Source organism: Larimichthys crocea, chromosome VI, assembly GCF_000972845.2.
Source record: "Larimichthys crocea isolate SSNF chromosome VI, L_crocea_2.0, whole genome shotgun sequence".
NCBI classification, from domain to species: Eukaryota; Metazoa; Chordata; class Actinopteri; family Sciaenidae; genus Larimichthys; species Larimichthys crocea.
Window position 1 is genome coordinate 22,956,135 of NC_040016.1, and position 19,093 is coordinate 22,975,227.

General features: G+C 42.6%; 1 protein-coding gene across 4 annotated transcripts in view; it reads left to right on the forward strand.

The window, feature by feature from the left end:
* vta1 (vesicle (multivesicular body) trafficking 1) overlaps positions 1-18,618 on the forward strand; it is a 49,137-nt gene extending 30,519 nt beyond the window's left edge. For 2 of the 4 annotated variants that reach the window (XM_010750761.3, XM_027279415.1), the window contains exons 6-8: positions 6,982-7,209; positions 9,112-9,192; positions 16,928-18,618. In XM_010750761.3, the coding sequence (XP_010749063.1) occupies positions 6,982-7,209; positions 9,112-9,192; positions 16,928-17,073 (455 nt within the window). In that variant the 3' untranslated portion in view covers positions 17,074-18,618. The remainder of the gene's footprint in view (positions 1-6,981; positions 7,210-9,111; positions 9,193-16,927) is intronic. The other 2 variants (XM_010750762.3, XM_019254704.2) reach the window with 2 other exon arrangements.
* The last annotated feature ends 475 nt before the right edge of the window (positions 18,619-19,093 follow it).

Sequence of the window (19,093 nt, forward strand, 5' to 3'; positions counted from 1 at the left end):
TGAAAGTCTCGTCTAATATCCCTGCATGCTTTCTGTCAGACTGTTGTTTCACGGTATGTTGTTGTGCTGAGGTATTTTCGTACACACGCCTGATGAAATGACAAACATGTAAACAGAGCTCAATTTAGCAGATGCTACAATTATGGGTCAGCCGTGTTCCGCTTTTCATGTACACACACATGATGAAAACAAGACGGCGACTTCACAACAGCAAGAAGAAGAAGAAGTATTTTGTTTGGCTCAACAATGAAAATACCTCTGAACAAGAACCGGACCGGACCAAAACAAGTTTGTTTTTGACCAAGATGAACCAAAAGATTAGTTTTCTGACCAAGGTACCAACCAACTGCTCATCTGAAGGGAGCCTTCAGGAGCAATCTGGGGATCAGTATCTCACCCAAGGACACTTTGACATGAAGACTGAAGCAGCTGAAGATTGAACTACTGATCTTCGGATTAGTGGACGACTCGCTCTACCCTCTGAACCACAGCCGACCTGAACCTTATTCAATAAAGCAGACTGTGATGACCCAGCCAGGTGCAGATTGATATCAGAAAGTCTGGACATTGGATCCAAACCACATTTGGAGGCGTTTTGAAATGTGATTCCAGTCGGACTTCTACAGATGAGTCTCAGTCCGGACGCTCAAATTGGATTTTCAAAGTCAAATCCAGAGCGATGGAAGTTCATCAGATCAGCCGAATCGAACTGCGACGAACAGAACCGCGACTTTTGCTTCCACGTCTTCCAAGTTGCGTCACCAGCACACATAAAAACTGGTGTCTACATTGTTACCGCAGCAACCCACAAAGACAGGTCGGCGATGTGCGGACAGTCTGATCTGATCTGATTTGAGAAATCTGATTTGCCTGCAGTCTGAACAAAACCTAATTAACCCCGTCACATCGTTTTTCACTTCTCATTTCACCAAAGTGATGAATTGAAATTCTTCTCTGATTGAATCAGTTAGCTGACTTCAAGTTTGTAATGAAGCAGTGTGAGAAAACGTCGTCATCAGTTCTGGCTTCACGTCTTCAAGCTTCTGGATCCAATATGCAGAAGGACTGTGGTCGTCTTCTGTCCATCTTTATGGTCCTCTGTCAGCCACTGGACACTGCAGTGACATGAACCAGTTTAAGTAGGTTAATTAACCTCTAGAGAGCAGTATGGCTGACACACACACACACACACACACACACACACACAGTGTCTCACAGTACCACACACTTACCAACAGACATATACCAGTGGTACTTACAGAAAGACCATTGTCTCCAAGCAGCTGTACGCTGACTTTCCATTGGCTGGGAGGGGGACGTGTTTAGCAATAGGAAAGGAATGGATGGAGGGAGGGTGGAGAGAGAAAACAACTTCCAGTGCTGAGTTGTAAAAAATATAAAGGATGTGCTCTGTGACCCAGTTGTTGAGGAACCGTGTTGCAAGCACTGTGAAAACACTGCAGACAGTCGAGTTTTAATCCAAGTATCATTTAATTTAGTCACAGAGACTCAACAACGAGATGATACAGCGTGTGACCAATGCTCTGAAATGCAGCCAGCACAGGAAGTGCAGTTCCTCTAACGTCCACCTGAGGCTGGCTCCAGAAGTGAGTCAGTCTCCATAAGTCCCCATGTCCAAATGTCCAACTTCACAGCAGAAATAAACATGTTTACAGCCTGGTACAAAAAACAGTTTTGGTCTCTGTAGCTAATTTCCCCGTTCATGACAACTGTACTGATGGTGAATTTATATACAACTCACCTGTTCACATTATATTAAGGCTTAAAGTTATGCAGGATTAAGAGCGGGGACGCTTTGATTGACAGGTAGGTGTGGTTCACTAAACCAAACTAAGATTAGCTTTATTGCATTGTTAACTCGTCATTCAAACGACCATCACCAACTCTGGGTTTATATATTTGTCTGCCCCGAGGCAAAGGTCTTGTGAATATCTGACTATATATCAATACAACAGAGTGTAGCAACAAGATAGTGACGTGTGTGCTCACAAATCAGCACAGCCCAGTTAGTAAAGTAGTAAAGTTAGTCGGATAAAGTGACCGTCAGTGTTTTACAGCGTGCATCATGTTAAGATCTCTTAAAGAGCAGCTGGATATCTCCTGATATCTGCTGAGAACGTCTGTCTGACTGACTGAAAGAGCAGAACTATGCAGAGCTCAGTAACTATTGTCAAAAGTGCCCTTTGGCAAGACACCCAGCCACTAATTGTCCCATTGGAGCAGCTCAGAACAGTCGTACTGTGAATCATCCTCCCTGCTGCTGTAAACAAGGGTGTCTTCTTCTTCAGGGTGGCAGGAAATGGACCTTTTTAGTCCAAACCGGCAGCACTGTCTGCTTATTTTTAAAATTCAGCCGCCAAAGAAAGAATAGAATCCTCCAGATGTTTTTGCTTGCTAATCTAAAGAACTCTAAATAAAGGTTTGGAGTCACGTGACTCATGAACATACGGCTATCATGACTGAAGCGTGACAGGAGACGATAAAGAGACAAAACGTTTGTAATATTTTACAACTTGTTGTCTCACAATTTTAAACGCCGGCTCATGAACCGATTCAGGCGGACTCATCTGTTAACCAGCTGCTGTTAACATCTGGTCTTCATCATCTCTGCACGTGTCTGCATTGACGCCTTTCCTCTGAATGTATTTATTCTTCTCTGTGTGTATGAGTGTGTATTTGTTTGTGTCATCGTACGAACATTTCCACGTATGCTGTTTGTCCGAGCTCCTGTTGGCAGAGCCGACTGAGATTAGTTTAGCTTTAGACTGTATTTCATCATGGCACATGCTTCCCTTTGAAACTTTGACTTCCAGGGTCCAGTGTTACTCACAGCATTGTTATTATCACCAATTCAACATTAAAACATTTAACTAATATAATATGACAGAAACAAAACACTCACACTACAAAACACATCCTGATATTTTTCTAACATCTGTGTAACTTTCTTTAGTGATCAAGGAAGAAATATTTAGTTTTGCAATAAATAATAATGAATCTAAAGTTTCTAAACTCTGAAAGACACAAATATGAAATGAAATAAGACTTTATTAATCCTGAAGAAAAGGAGAAAGTTTGATAGAATAGAAAAATATTTGAAAGTACTAAAAAGTAACTATAGACCTGATGTTTGTTCTCCATGTCTAATGTTGTAACTGAAACAAATAAAATAGTTTGTTACAACTTGAATTTTATTTTCACTGTTCTGTCAATCATCAAATAAAAGTTAGTTAACGAAGTTAAACTGAAAGGTTGCGAGTTATCCCTCCACACTACACAAGAACAATCTCTAAACTGTGAAGGAGACAACATCTCGATTCAGGTCAGGAAGAACTCCCCAAGAAACCGATAAATGATGGAAGAACCTCCAGACAGGAAACTCTCCACTATGGAGACCTGGGATGACCAGCTCCGGTTCTGGAGCGACACCGACCCTGCTCCCCACGTCCTGGGCCTGTAAACCTCCTCCTCTTCACGGTGGTCCAGAAGCCTGTGGTACAAACACCAACACTCTGCCCAGCGCCGGTCCTGGCCACATTTGCGCCCTGGGCAACCCCCCCCCCCCACCGCTAACTTAATGAGCGGTATCGAAAATTATCGAGGTTTTTTGCTTTTTCGGGCGTTCGTGCGCCCACCACGGAGACTGCGCCCTGGGCGGCCGCCCACATTGCCCATAGCTAGGACCGGCCCTGACTCTGCCACTGCTCTGAGCTCCAGGCAGCCCGGCTAACAGACTGAGCTAACATGAGCTAACAGCAGTTAACATGAGCAAACAGACTAAGCTAACATGAGTTAACATGAGCTAACACACTGAGCTAAAATGAGCTAACAGCAACTAACAGACTGAGCTAACATGAGCTAACATGAGCTAACAGACTGAGCTAACATGAGCTAACAGCAGTTAACATGAGCAAACAGACTAAGCTAACATGAGTTAACATGAGCTAACACACTGAGCTAAAATGAGCTAACAGCAACTAACAGACTGAGCTAACATGAGCTAACATGAGCTAACAGACTGAGCTAACATGAGCTAACAGCAACTAACAGACTGAGCTAACATGAGCTAACATGAGCTAACAGCAGCTAACAGCAGCTAACAGACTGAGCTAACATGAGCTAACAGACTGAGCTAACATGAGCTAACAGCAGCTAACAGACTGAGCTAACATGAGCTAACAGCAGCTAACAGACTGAGCTAACATGAGCTAACAGCAGCTACAGCTGTCAGCAGTTTACTTCACTGTCCATCATAAACTCTGTAAATCACAGAGAGTTGAGGCGGAGCAGCCGGAGGACATCAGAGGGAAAACCAGAAAACATTTCCTCCATAAAATATGATCCAGTTTCTCCAAAAACAAACAGATTAAACGTATTTTTGTTTTTGTTTGAAAGTCTGAGTTTGGCTCTCCGCTCACCTTCCTGTAGCGCCGCAGGGAGATCCTCTTTTATTGTTTGTTCAACTTTTTAAACTTGGAGTGCTTCAGTAGAAAAAGGAACTCATGCTAAACAAATATTCTGCACCCTGTTTTAATCCAGTACAAAAAAGAAATGTCAGCTTTATCAACGTCTCATCCAAACAGATTTTAGCTAATGACATTTATTCAAACAAATATAAACCGTCACTCTCGTGTCATCTTACCTTCAACATCTCAGCAGGAACAGAACGTAGTCATAATGTCAGTTCCCAGATGTGAGTGCGAAAGCTCGCTTAACTTTCTCTGGATAAATAAAGTTTAATAATTTAATGAAAGACGAAAATCTTCCCTCCAACACTTGTCGAGTGTCAGATCTCCTCTTAATGCCCGCCGGCCTTCCTGCCTGAGGTTGCAGCTGAACATCGTGTCAAATCCAGCCGAGTGTTTTTAATCTGTCAAAACATCTTTGGCTGTCGAGAAATGTTTTTCTTTGCGTTAGGTGTGGTTTGCTGAGAGAGGCAACATTGTCAACGAGAGGCTCATGTTCGGACCATGAAAACACCACAGGCCATTTCTGTCTCCTCTCTCTCTGCTGGGGCATCTCTAGCTCTGACATCCTCCACTCAGGACATTCATTAACTCTTCATTTGAAACATAACATAACATTGACGTGCGTTCAGATGTGCAGACATGTGGCTGTTCTTTCTTTCATAGATATCACCTCACAGTACAAAAGAGTGCTCACCAGAAACTACTTTAACTACTCATACTTTCTCTGTATTTGCTTGTGTATTTGCTTGTATGCTGATTTTTATTTATTATTTGCATTTATTTTGTTCCCTAAATGTGAAATGTATGTTTTCAGAGTACAGTTGGAAAAGTACTTTTTAAAACTAATGTTGCACAAAGTGCACAAATTAATAATAAAATCAAAGATATAAGAATAAATTCAACATTTTTACAGTATTGTAATAATTCATAATGAATTCTTAAGTTGCAATGTATTCAACTCTCTTATATACTAAAAAGGTTTTGTCCAACATATATTGCAATAGGTCAAATGCAAATGCACCAAAGCCACTTTGTTAGGATGAAGGAAAGATCCTAGTTTAGGTTCAAATAAGCGCATTAGTCATGTCACTAAAGTTACATTAGGCGAGTTAAAGTAAGTCAACGCTGACGGGACGCGGCCAGCCGTGTCCTGGGTGAAATTCTATGTACGTTTGATTAATCCATCCCAACGTCCTCCCTACGAAGACTTTGTCTTTCTTTGACTTCCTTTCAGAAAATTACCACTACAGGTCGCCACAACAATAAACGTGTCGTATTAAGCTCCTTGTACATACGACCTGTACGGTTATTTTTCTGGTGAGACTTGATTTAGTCCAATACATGTAAATAATAATGTAGAAAACTAACGTATGACAGTGCGAAGTAAATAATTATAATAAAATAATAATAACCCTCAAGTAAGCATGGGCAACATCCGGGATCGCTCTGTCACAAACTATTTAAAGTCTCAAACTTCTTTATGCAATTAAATCTGAATATAAACAGATCTGATCTCACTTTCTAACAACTAAAGTAAACATCGTAGAAATGGTTAACTCATAATAATAATAAGTCTTTCTTCATCGATGGTAGTACCTTGTGTCGGTTGATCATTGTGCTCGCAGTGAAAATGATGAAAAAGTCTCTGCTTCATGTCATTTTCCATCCAGAGCCAGTTTCTGGTTGGTTATCTCTGAGTGTGATTTACACACTCTCTGACGGCGCAGTTTAATCTCCTCCTCATGAATTCTAATCATTTCAGCTAAACTCGTTTTTCAACCTGATGTGCTTTTGATGAAGAATCCATTTTTGGTGTGTGATTGAAACCAAGTGAGGCCAAAGAGTTTAAGCTGCTTCATTCACCGCCAATATGTTGAACGCTTCTGTAGCAGCTGAATTTAATTTCTGAAGCTTAGAAGCTGATTTCTTTTTAAGCACTGGGACGTCTGTATAATCTGAGGGTAAGCAATTAGACGGCTACATCAGGAATCTGCAATGAATGCTTGAGGGCAAACGCTGTAATTGTGTGGTTGCAAAGACTGTCACTTTCACTCCAAGTTCAACGTAAGTTTGACTTGAAAAACCTGATTAATGTCCAATATCCCGTCCAACATCTTGGACGTAATACCATTGGATATTTCGTTTCCTCCTGTCTCCTTCCTTTTTCTTACTTTGCCAATTTGTGTTTTTCCAAACATATTCATTTAACGTGCTTCCTTGGATTCCTTGGAAGCACAGTTCCTCTCTTCCTTCCTCTAGATTTAAAGGTCGCCTTTATCACAAAAGTACTTTTATTTTCCCACCAACACAAGTGGCATTAGTTCATGCTGATAGTTTTGGTTTTATAGCCTGGGTCCTAGAGCTGGATATCAGTACTAAGTTGTATCGTTCAGTTTCCCTTTTAATTAACTATGCAATGTTACAAACGTCTTATAATTTGTCTTTTTGAAGGTGCAACAATCTCAACAATCCTTCTCTCCTTCTTTCATAGGTGAGTATGGAGCTGAAGGTTTCTCAGGCCAAGGTTTCTCCTATGGAGCTTCCTTCAGAGGTGATCAGAACCAGAGTTTGGGTCCAGGTCAAGCCCCAGGGATCGGCTTTACTCCCAGTCCAGGATCAGGGCCGTCGGGTCCCCCCAACACCAACTTTAACAACATCCACATCCCACCAGGTGCCCATGCACCTGCCAACACTCCAGCCGAGCTGCCTCCACCCACAGGTACGCAGCACAGAGATTCAGTTTGTATTGATGCAATGCTTTTACCTGCAGGACTCAACTCGACGTTAGTCCACTGGTTTTGTCCAAAGTAAAGTATGGACATGTCCAACTGCCAGAGGCCCTGGGGCAGAGCCCAGAACTCACTGGACAGCTTATATAGTCCATTTGGTCTGGGAACCCCCAGAAAGTTGGAAAACTCTTCTGTGTAGAGGAACCTTTCTTAACTAGCTGCCACCACAACCTGGTACCCATCCATCAACGGACACAAGGATGGATGGATCCAGTGAAGAAGTTTTGACTTGAGTGTTGGTGTATTTGTTATGATGGCACAGGTTAGCCGCAGTGATCTGATGGAAGAAGTGCTGAGTGAGCTACAGAAGCTGAAAGGCTGGTCTGAAGTTAACAGCAGCTGAGTGGTTGACAGCAGCACCTCCTCGTTCTCAGATGAAATGAACCTGCTGTAGCACAGAGTTGGCCTAATTAGACGGACTTCAGCAGAAAGGGCAGCTGTGATGAATTTACTGGACTTTATCTGAAACTCCCTGGAAAGGGTGTGCCTGCTGTAACTGCTCGACTTCTCAAACCAAGCTGATAAGTCCGAACTGGAAATAATGTTGTGATGTTTACTGAGAGTGTTTCCATTGTTCCACTATTCTCTGATTATTATGTCTTTCTCACTAATTTCCCCTGATAAAACAGAGTACGTGACAGCCTTCAATATTCTGGCAGGTCCCAGAGAGACTCACACACACACTCACACACTCACACACTCACACACACACACACACACACACTCTTCAACAAGTGCTCGCTGCGTTCGTTGTCCCCATGAGAATATAACAATGAGGGAAAGGCTCCAGAATGAACATCTTTGGATCTGATCTCTGCTCAGATTATGTTTCTAAATTATGCAGAGTTCAGCGGTAATTGTAATTACTGAGAAGTTGACATGAAGCTGGTGTGTGTGTCTGCACACACACACACACACACACACACATGAAGACTTAATTGCACCCTTGTGGCAAATCACAGTGCCAAAAACAAAAATCTTTCCCAACTCACTGCTCACAAGTGTGTTTGTCCACGGGTGGGAGGAAGTTAAGTGGTTTCCCTCCGTACCGAGTGTGTCTGTGCTTCAACACATTTAGGGTGATTAAAGCTTCCCGCACAAAGAGCTGGCAGCGCTGAAGTCACGCTGGTGTTTAATGGCAAGTTGCTGCTGTGAGGAAGAAGTGATTAGATGTGAACACAGAAGTTGACCTTGGTGCTCGTCCAGCGTGTCCAGTGTGATCAGAGTGATATCTGCTGGTTCAGTGTGTGGGAACCGAAGCTGGGATGCTGGATTTTAGTGTTTCACTCACAGCGTGTCGTCTTTGTGTTTGAGATATTCTGTTTCCATCTTCACTCATTCTCATTCACTGGAAACATTCTGGGGTGTTGTCATTTACAGTAAACTACAAAAAACATTCACAAAACATCAGCTAAACGTCGGAACAAGCCTCCTTTTAGTGCAACGATAAAACAAAGACTCATGGTTCTTGTTCGTTACGGTTTGGATCCTGGTCTCGTCTGAAGAGAACCTGACCATCATTGCTATAAAAACACGTTCCCCGTCGTCAAAGACACTCGAGGTATCCTTTCGTGTTAATGTTGTAACATTAATTAACTTAAAACTGTAATCCAGTTTTGATTTCAAAGTCCTGTGTTTGTTTGGCCCAGACACTCGTAGACCGCTAGTGAAGGCGCGTTGGGTCAGAGCCACGACTGCGAATATTAAATTAAAATATTTACTTTGGCTGCATTTCAACTCCTCCGTTATGTTGCTCATAAAAGGATGATATATGAAGACTTGTCATGCAGCTTTTAGTCTTTATCGTAACTTGCAGTGTTTTTGTTGACCAGCAGACGCGGCGGTTAAACCAGTGCCTCTTCCCCGATCAGTGCCCACTGTTGACCCCACACTGCTCAACGCCCAGCAGCAGGGTAAGAACACACACACACTGAATAAACACTGCATACAGATCAGTCACACACCATGTCTGCATCAGCACAGGAATCCGACAGCTTCAGTTTGATCTCATGAAAACATTTCATGCATCTCAGTGATCTTCTTTATTTCTATTATTATTGTTTTTACACGATCCACCGTCAGACATTTGTGTTTGTGAACATCGGCATGAATTGAAGAATGATTTCTTTTTGTCGATCAGCCTTCATGCCGTGTCATAAATGTGCCACGCTCTGTAAAACATTAATTCATTCATTTAGACTCTTGGAACAAAAATAATAAGCCGACCAGCCGTTTGTTTGTGGGCTAATTAGTGTGAAACTTTTCTAATAATGCATCCTGGAAGAGAAAGAAAACAAGAGGAAGGAAAGATGAATAAAACTGCTCAAATAAAAATTGATGTTGTCTTCAAACACATTAATTTGGAGGCGGTGGTAGACAGCAAACTCCTTCTTGTAATGTGAAATGAGGAGTCAGCTGGTTTGAACACAGTGATCTGACGGTTGTTTCTTCTTAAACTGTTGTTCCCATTTGTCACTTTGACACAAAAATATGAGAAAATAAAAACACAGAAGTTTCCCTTCAAGGCAGATTCAAAGTGAGGCATTCACTGTCCTCTGGGAAAGTGGGATATTAGAGGTCCAGCTGCAGGATTCAACTGAAATCTAAGAACCTGCATTTGAACATTTCTCCATCGCCAACATGAGTTTAACCTTCATTAGTTTCATTAGTGCATGTTTCACCTGAAAAAGGAAGTCATGTGTTACCTGTATTTTGTTCAGTAGATGAACGGGGAAGTGGCGGACCTCGTGTTTACCTGCTGTGTTGGTGTAATGCTGCTTTTCATGCACTGAAACTCTGACCTCACCTCTGTTAGTCAGGTGGTCATAATGTTATGGCTTCGTCAGCCCGTCGTGGATACGTGATGGTGAAATCAGTTCTTTAGCTGAATATTGCCGATACAGTCGGATTTGAAATGTCTGTAGGAACTTCTCTTTACGTCAGTCTGCATGCTCAGCAGAACCTTTAACTGGAGAAAGAGATGAAATGAATAATTCAACCTCTTTCAAGATTTGGTTCAGATTTTACTGCCAACTCATTGAAAGCAGCTTTCTCTTTCTCACAGGGAGGATCCAAGCGTGCCCGATAAACTGTGTGCGACTCGGGCAATTACACTTTAGTCCGATGGCTGATACAGTTAAACTGAAAAAAGCCTGTTTGAGAAATACATTACGCCTCAGCCCATGCAGATAAACGAAGGGAAATGTTGCACTCCATTAAAACATGTCAAACAGCCCGAAAATAGAAAAGCGAATTACCCAGAAAGCATCTGTTTCCTGCACAGTGAGTGGAGGTATGAAACTTTTAATACGTCCAGTCAGCAGTCCTGCGTCAGCTCGACTTCTTCTGTGGTGATGTGACGCAGAACAGCAGAAAATACATAAACGTGACATTAATCTATTTTTGATCAGTCGACCCCTCAGATGAATTTTGGCCTAAAGTTTTTAAGCATTTGTCAAATGTAATACAGTGGTCCCTCGTTTATCGCGGGGGATACGTTCTAAAAATAACCCGCAATAAACGAAATCCGCGAAGTGAGTTTTACAATTATTATACATGTTTTAAGGCCGTAAAACCCCTAACCACACACTTTTATACAGCTTTTTACACGCATTTTGTACAGTACTCCCTTAAACAGGACGCAGAACACAATGCGCGTTCATACTGTACAGTACGCTGTAAAAAAAGCATGCAAAATGACACTGAAAAAAATCAGCGAAACAGCGAGTCCGCGAAAAGTGAACCGCGATATAGCGAGGGACGACTGTAATTAAATTGTAAACTGTAATGATTTGTAAATGCATTTCTGCTGTTCTGCTCTGGATTTTCCTCGCCACCGTCACCAAGTGTTTGCTCATGGTGGGAAGTGTTGGGTCTGACCTGCGTCATGAGCTAACTTCTGTTTTGATTTGGCACAATATACAGTTGAATGAAATCTTCCAGGACCTATATTCAGTTTAATGCAGCACAAAGACGAGATATGTAATGTTCGTGTTACACGTGACAAAGTGTCGACAGAATGAAGAAAACAAACCTGTGTGAAGTTTCCACAGGTGAACTGGTTCATTGGTAACAGGTGATAATATCAGAAAACAGTCCAACAGTTTAAGAACGATTGTGAAACAAAGGCAGGAACACTGCAGACTTCTCTGGACCTGAACTGGTTTTGGAGATGATGAGCGTTGAGTCCTCGGGGATAAATTAAAGTTTTACAAAACATCTCAACTCTTTGGAATGATTTGTTCTGATTATTCTTCTGACAGCTGATTCCTCTGTATCGTCAACTTGTGTTTTTATTTTTCTCCGATGTTAAACGATGATGTGGTCTTGTAAAAACGACCAGATCATTTTTTATCATTAGCACCTTTTTTAATGCCGTCCTCTGCGTGTGGAGCGCTGGGCTGACTTTCTCTCTTCATTTTTCCACTATTTTCCCTCCACCGCCTCCTCCTCTCAACCTCTTCCCATCCTTGAGAGTATGCAGTCAGCATATTCGGAGTCTTTTCCCAGCTTTTTGGAGGAGAAGAGAAATCAGCCAGGGGATTAGGGGCTTATGGTGCAACATTATTCAATCATTTCTTTTCCAGTTCTTCTCCAGGACGTTTTTAAGAGCAGAGGACCGTGTTTTATGAGCGTAACTAAGCCAAGAGAGACATTATCTGTTGCTCCGTTCCTTCAGTCTGCACCTCTTCTCAAACTGGGCTCGAGGGACTTCCAGAGGTTCTTTATGGGGTCCCAATGTGTTAGAATCTTTGGTGTCATTATTATTTCATGTGCTAGACATTAACTCTGAGCTGCGTGGATCTTTGAGTTTGATCCCTTCTGTTGCGTGGAATAATCACAAAGGAGATCCGAGCGATAGTTTGGTGGTAGCTTCCCACCAACCAGCTCCCTGATGTCATTATTTGGTATCTTGATCCAGTATTAACGTCTGCCAGCGCCGAAGACTTCAGTCACTCGCTGTCTTCAAGTTCTGATCTCAACCAAAACCTCAGCGACAGAAGTTCCCTCTTGTTTTCATGTGACGTTCCAAAATTACATTTTTTTCACCGCAGAAGCTCAAACGATGGAAAACATGATGGAAATATGATTTTTTTTTTTTTTAATGCGAGGAAGGTTACAGCCTCCTGATCGCTCCACTCAGATCTGATGTTTCCAGCTCTTCACTGGAAGTGACGCTTTAAAACATTTATTCAACAAAAATCTGTTTCCATTGAACTTTGTTGCATTTAAAACCGCTCAGGTTAAATTGGAAAAATGAAACCGTGCATCCAAACAGGTGATTGGAAATAGACTTGTGACACATGACGGTGTTTGTTTGGTTGTCTTCAGACATGACTGGATGTTTAGAAGATTAATGTGGCGCTCACTTCAGCTTCGAGCTTTGGAAGTGTTACAGAAATGTCGTCACGTGACGAGGTGGCAATGGGTAGATCGTAAAACTCAAACACAGCTTCTTGGTTCGTTTCATCACCTCACTGGAACCTGAAGAAACTCTCAGCTCCGTCTTTTTCCTTTTTTTCTTCGGCCTAAAGGCGCCATGCTGTATTCACGCTCAGTGAAGCTGGACGGTCTGATTTACATCACAAGCCAAAGTCATGTCATGGTTCACGTGCTGGAATTTAAAGGTGACGTAAGGTGTTAAGGTGGAGGGACATGGTGCCTGGAACCAGAAGAAACTAAACCTTTGGCAGCTCTGGGGGCTGTTTGATTGTACAAAGAAGTTTGGACTTGGTGCTCGGTTATTTCGGACCCAGAAGGTTTTGAGTACTCATACCCAGTTCTAGGTAGAGAAACATGGAGTTATTGGTCACGTTCTTCAACTTTTTCATCATTTTATGGAGCCGTGTACAAGTTAGTGGATTATCCGGAGGTTTGTTTAGTGACCTGCAGAAGCAGTAATCCTCCAACAGATGCACTCAATCATACTGTGAAACAGAGGATCATTGCTTGGAAACCTGCAGCGGAGATTTGTTTGATATGGAGAGCGTGTCCTGACCGAGTCTCTGTGCAGCGGAGGTTTGGATCGAGTCAAAGAGAGTCCTCTGGGGAGGCCGGAGTGTACGGGGGATAGAGGAGGAAAGAAAGGGATTAAGATATCGAGGAGAGAGAGATAGTACAAACAGATAAATGTTTCAAAGACGGGAACAAAAACTCTGTTCAACAAGGCAGAAATTGTATTAGTGAGATGACCCTGATAACGAGGCTTCACCTCTTCACGGATCCCTTCTCACTTTAAGGAATCCTGGCAGTCTGCAGGCAGAGCACATCAGCATTTTTATACATTACCAAAGCAAGATTTCTGTTTGAGTTTCTACTGGTTTAGCAAAAACAGAATAAAACAGCCACTGTGTAAAAGTTGAATTAAATTTAAAGGAGAGAATGAGGTCGGGAAGAAGAGACATGGCGAGGATAAAACAACGGAGGGGAAGCCCCTCGCTGTAAGGGTCGATCCCCGATCCTGCCCGACATTGGACATCTTTAGTGTTTGCATTCATGTGTTTCTAAAAGAAAGAACACCCGATCCTTCACGTGCTTTCACCTCAGACCTGCCCTGTAGTCCAGACAATCAGTCTGTGGAGATCTGGACTTCAGAGGACGGTCGGGTCCCAGCATGGGAAGAGGATGGGTGGGGTACCTTTCACCTCCTTTGGCTCTGGGCTCCAATAACAGTTGAGCAAGCCTCGGTCAACTTCGTCCTTTCCTACGTACTATATGTGATAATATTAATAGATAGAGGTCTTCAGGTGCCTTGGCTAATGTTGGTATGTTTCCATAAGTTATTAATGTTTTGTTTTGAGTTGATTGTAGTAGCTAACAAGTTGCAGAGAGAGAGCTGCACATGCTCAGTACCGCTGAGTCGTGAAAATCTAGTTACAGGAAAGGAGGTTCTGGCCGAGGCTTGCTGATCTGTGATTGGAGCACACAGTGAACTTTAATAACACAGCTGCTCTGAGCCTGTAAAATCATTTTCAATAAGCGCTGCAGACAAACGTACGCTGGGTTTCATTACGAGTCAGTAAAGACTGACAAACAAAACAGGAAACGATGTTGTTTTCTTCTTCTTCTTCTTGGATCCTCGTTGACTTTGTTCGATATCACAGTCGGCCCTCAGAGAGAGGAGGAGACAGCAGAGGGATCAAATAAGATTTACCTTTCATTGATTCACCGCAGGGGAAATTCAATTTGATGCAGCAGCACAAGGGATTGTAGCACATGAAAAATATATAAGATCAAATAAGAATATAATATATATAAATGTGTGATGTGTGTGGTGACAGCTGGAGGATGGTAAAAATCTAATAAACAAAACATCGAGGTGTTATTTCATCGACTCGGTTCTCCAGGATGGATCTTTGAGCGGCTTCACATTTTACAAGCGGAGCTTTCTGGGCTTTACACAGCCCTGCATTCCTGCAGCGCACACTGGAGTCCTGTATGTCGCTGTATAGAGTTACACCCACTATAAGATGCTGAAGTTCCTCCAGGCTCCGCTGACGTCCTCCAGGGACTCTGATGGGTGGAGGCCTGAGAGAGGAACGAGCTGCAGAGTGAAAGATACGTTTACACAAACTTTATTACGTATAAAGAAAACATCCATGCATCATCAGAATTAATCATTATGAAAAGTGATGCAACACGATGAAGCAGTGTTGAAGGAACGAGTTGTCTTCTTGTTGTTGTAAGTAAATCAGCTTTTATCTCTGACATGAACAGATTCTGACGAATTTACCCGGGAGACTCGTTAAGTGAAGCCAGACTTGGTGTTGCCTCACACACATGAACATTATGGAAACACAAAGTCCTCCTCTTCTTCTTCTTCTTCTTCTTCTTCTTCTTCTTCTTCTTCTTCTTCTTCTTCTTCTTCTTCTTCTAATTCTTCTTCTTCTTCTTCTTCTAATTCTTCTTCTTTTTCTTCTTCTTCTTCTAATTCTTCTTCTAATTCTTCTTCTTTTTCTTCTTCTTCTTCTAATTCTTCTTTTTCTTTTTCTTCTTCTTCTTCTAATTCTTCTTCTACTTCTTCTTCTTCCTCTTCTTCTTCTTTTTCTTCTTCTTCTTCTTCTTCTTCTTCTTCTAATTCTTCTTCTTCTAATTCTTCTTCTTCTTCTTCTAATTCTTCTTCTTCTTCTTCTTCTTCTTCTAATTCTTCTAATTCTTCTTCTTCTTCCTCTTCTTCTAATTCTTCTTCTTCTTCTTCTAATTATTCTTCTTCTACTTCTTCTTCTTCTACTTCTTCTTCTACTTCTTCTTCCCTCCAGTGGTCCAAAACGCCTGTGGTACAAACACTAACACTCTCCCAGTGCTCTGAATTCAACAGACTGAGCTAACAGCAGCTACCAAACTGAGCTAACATGAGCTAACAGACTGAGCTAACATGAGCTAACAGCAGCTAACTTCTTCTTCTAATTCTTCTTCTTCTTCTTCTTCTTCTTCTTCTTCTTCTTCTTCTAATTCTTCTTCTTCTTCTTCTAATTCTTCTTCTTCTTTTTCTTCTTCTTCTTCTTCTTCTAATTCTTTTTCTTCTTCTTCTTCTAATTCTTCTACTTCTTCTTCTAATTCTTCCTCTTCTTCTTCTTTCTTCTTCTTCTTCTTCTTCTAATTCTTCTTCTTCTTCTTCTAATTCTTCTTCTTCTACTTCTTCTTCTACTTCTTCTTCCCTCCAGTGGTCCAAAACGCCTGTGGTACAAACACTAACACTCTCCCAGTGCTCTGAATTCAACAGACTGAGCTAACAGCAGCTACCAAACTGAGCTAACATGAGCTAACAGACTGAGCTAACATGAGCTAACAGCAGCTAACAGACTGAGCTAACATCAGAGGGAAAACCAGAAAACATTTCCTCCATAAAATATGATCCAGTTTCACCAGAATCAGTGAAATAGTTGCTGCTGTGTGACTTAGTGCCGTAAAGCGTTACGTACTTCTCCCGACCCGGAGCCCAAAGTTACATAGAGTGAGAACAGACGTACGAATGACAGAGACACCGTTCACCTGATCACAGGTCAGTGTGGGTCACCTGATCACAGGTCAGTGTGGATCACCTGATCACAGGTCAGTGTGGGTCACCTGATCACAGGTCAGTGTGGGTTTGTCTTTATTACTCGGTGCAGTCACCAGAGTTGATCAAAGTGTATTCACACTCTCTGACAGCTCCGTCATGGGGCAGATTACTGAGCTCTGAGCTCTGCAGCAGGTATCCTCCATCATAAATTACCCACGTCCCTTTGAGTGCTGACAGCTGATGATAGGCTGGCAGCACTGACTTTCCATGACGCGGGTCAGAACCTTCAAGTGTTTGAACGGGACGATGGTACATCAATGACTGAATAATCCTGTTTATTACATCCAGCGTCTTAGATTTAGACTTTATATTGAGCACACTGCTATGAGCATCAGTGAACACAGCCGGGCCGAACAGAACCTCAGAACCAGCCGTCAGCAGCAGTCTTAACAGTGAACACAGCAGCCTCCCGGGCTGAACATTCTGACCCTGTTCTGACTGAATGTTTGGTTTGTTGGTGACATGAATAACACTGAGTGTAACTGTGGAGTTGAAGGTTTCCTGAACGTTGTTCTGGTTTCATGAGAGTTCTTCATCCTCGTCTCTGATGAACTGATCTCTCTCTTCCCGTCCCTCCCTCCCTCCAGGCGGCGTTCAGCTCTCCCCGGAGGACTTCACCAAAGCCCAGAAGTACTGCAAGTACGCCGGCAGCGCCCTTCAGTACGAGGACGTCGGCACAGCGATCCAGAACCTCCAGAAAGCCCTGAAGCTCCTCAGCACAGGCAAAGAATGAAGCCTTTGTCCTCTCTGGTCTGATCCCTCCATCCCTCCTTCCTTCCATCCCCCTCTTTTCTCCCCAGCAGCGTCGCTCTATCTGTCTGATCTGACCAATAGGAAGCCGAGGACGCGCACACACACACACATACGCACACACACACACACACACACACACACACACACACCAAGGCCGGCCTGTGAAGAGAGACGTTCAGCTCGCCGTCAGAGGACATGATGGAAATCAGTGTGTAACAATGGCTGCCTGTCTGACGCTGCGTCGCGCTGACGAACACGTCGACTGTTTTTAATTATTAGAGAAGACAAAAGATTCATTATTCTACAAAATAATCTGAAGTCGGTTATTAACCGCGCCGTGTACGACCAAATCGAAACGAAACATTCAGACGAACCCGTGAACGTTCAGATCAAAGTTCTGATCCGTCTCCTGTCTCCGCTTTCCTGTCGATTGATGGAAATCAATAAAAGTGAATGATTTCATGTCGAGCGCGAAGCTCTCGTTTACATCGCACAGCACGCCGTGTTGACGTCCGCACGCCGTGTTGACGTCGGCCTTTTCCTCCGACGTCACGCTCAGGACGGGAAGTGTAAATGGAGTTACGCCGGGACGTATTTCAAATGTAAAACAACATTTTATCACTCGCCGTGTTGCACAATACGACCGCAAAGACTTTTGACAAACGTTTTCCTGCAGACTTCATGAGTGTGCGTTGATTTATCAGCTGTGGTCTAACTGTAGGTAACTAGTTATCAAATATGTTGTTTCACCTTGAAATACGTCTGACTGATTGTCCACGTTTATACGACCCTGAACGCAGCAGTGCGACTTTTGAGCTTCCCGTCCTGAACGCGACGTGTGAACGAGATGAACAAATTAACAATTTAATGCAGGAAAATATCTCAGTGATGACTGTCGGCTCTGATTTCAGGTTAATGGACAGATCAATAATTAAATATATCAGGATCACAGGATCAATAATTCGGTACAAATATATAATCATTACATTTAATTTGTCCCCACTGCTTCCAGTCTTTATGCTAAGCTAAGCTCATTGCCACCTGGCTCAGCATGTTTCTGATGAAAACTAACGAGGACACTAAAAGACGACGAGCTGGAGCAGAGTTTAAATCTTTGAGTTCGTTTACAAGCCGCGTTTCTTTTAAACTGAACAAATTGATCTTGGTCCGTAGAGTTTCTGTCTTCTGTCTGTGAAGAACGTCTTCGAGCGTCTCGTCATGTTTAATGTAACTACACGTTCACTGGTTTTACGACATGAAACTGTCGCATCTGTTCAGAGGGAAGGAACTTTACGATCCGCTGAATCAAAGTGCTGTTGGGGTGTCGGAGTCGACTCTGACTTTTCTTCTGTTTGAATGTGGTGACGTCACTTTGTCTGAGGGGGGCGCTGTTTTCTTTTCTGCTTTCTATTTAACATTCAAGTTTCTCTGATTTTATTTTAGTGGGACTTTGAAAGTTTTCACAAAGTCGCAGCGAGATGTCGAAATGTCCGAATCAGTTTGAATAAAACATTTGAAACGATGACGAGTTGATGAGTCTGTCTGATGTTTGGTGTCACGTGATTGTGTGAAGGATTCACCGCACACTTCCCCAGACCTGAGCTCATCCGAGATGGGCTGAAGGAAAGTGGAGTGACGAGTCCATGTTTCATGGACGTCGTGTTCTTCGGGATAAATTTATGTCTCTCAAAGTGTTCCAAGTGTTCTAATCTGGCCTGTAAATTGAGTCAAAGTTTGAGCCAGCGGTCATGACGGTGTCCTCCCAAAAACATCAAATGTTTCGTCACTACAACCTGTCGTCCCCCATAAAATCATTTCCACATAAAAGCTGCCAACATTTATTTCATGAGTTATTGCAAAGCCCAAAACGAACTGTTCTCGTGAACGTTTGCTGCAGATTAATATCGGCACACTCTGCAAACATTTATTTTGAAATCCAAAGAGGTGTCAGGAGGTCCGTGTAGATTTTTGGATAAACACGTTTTTTCTTCTCGTCTTCC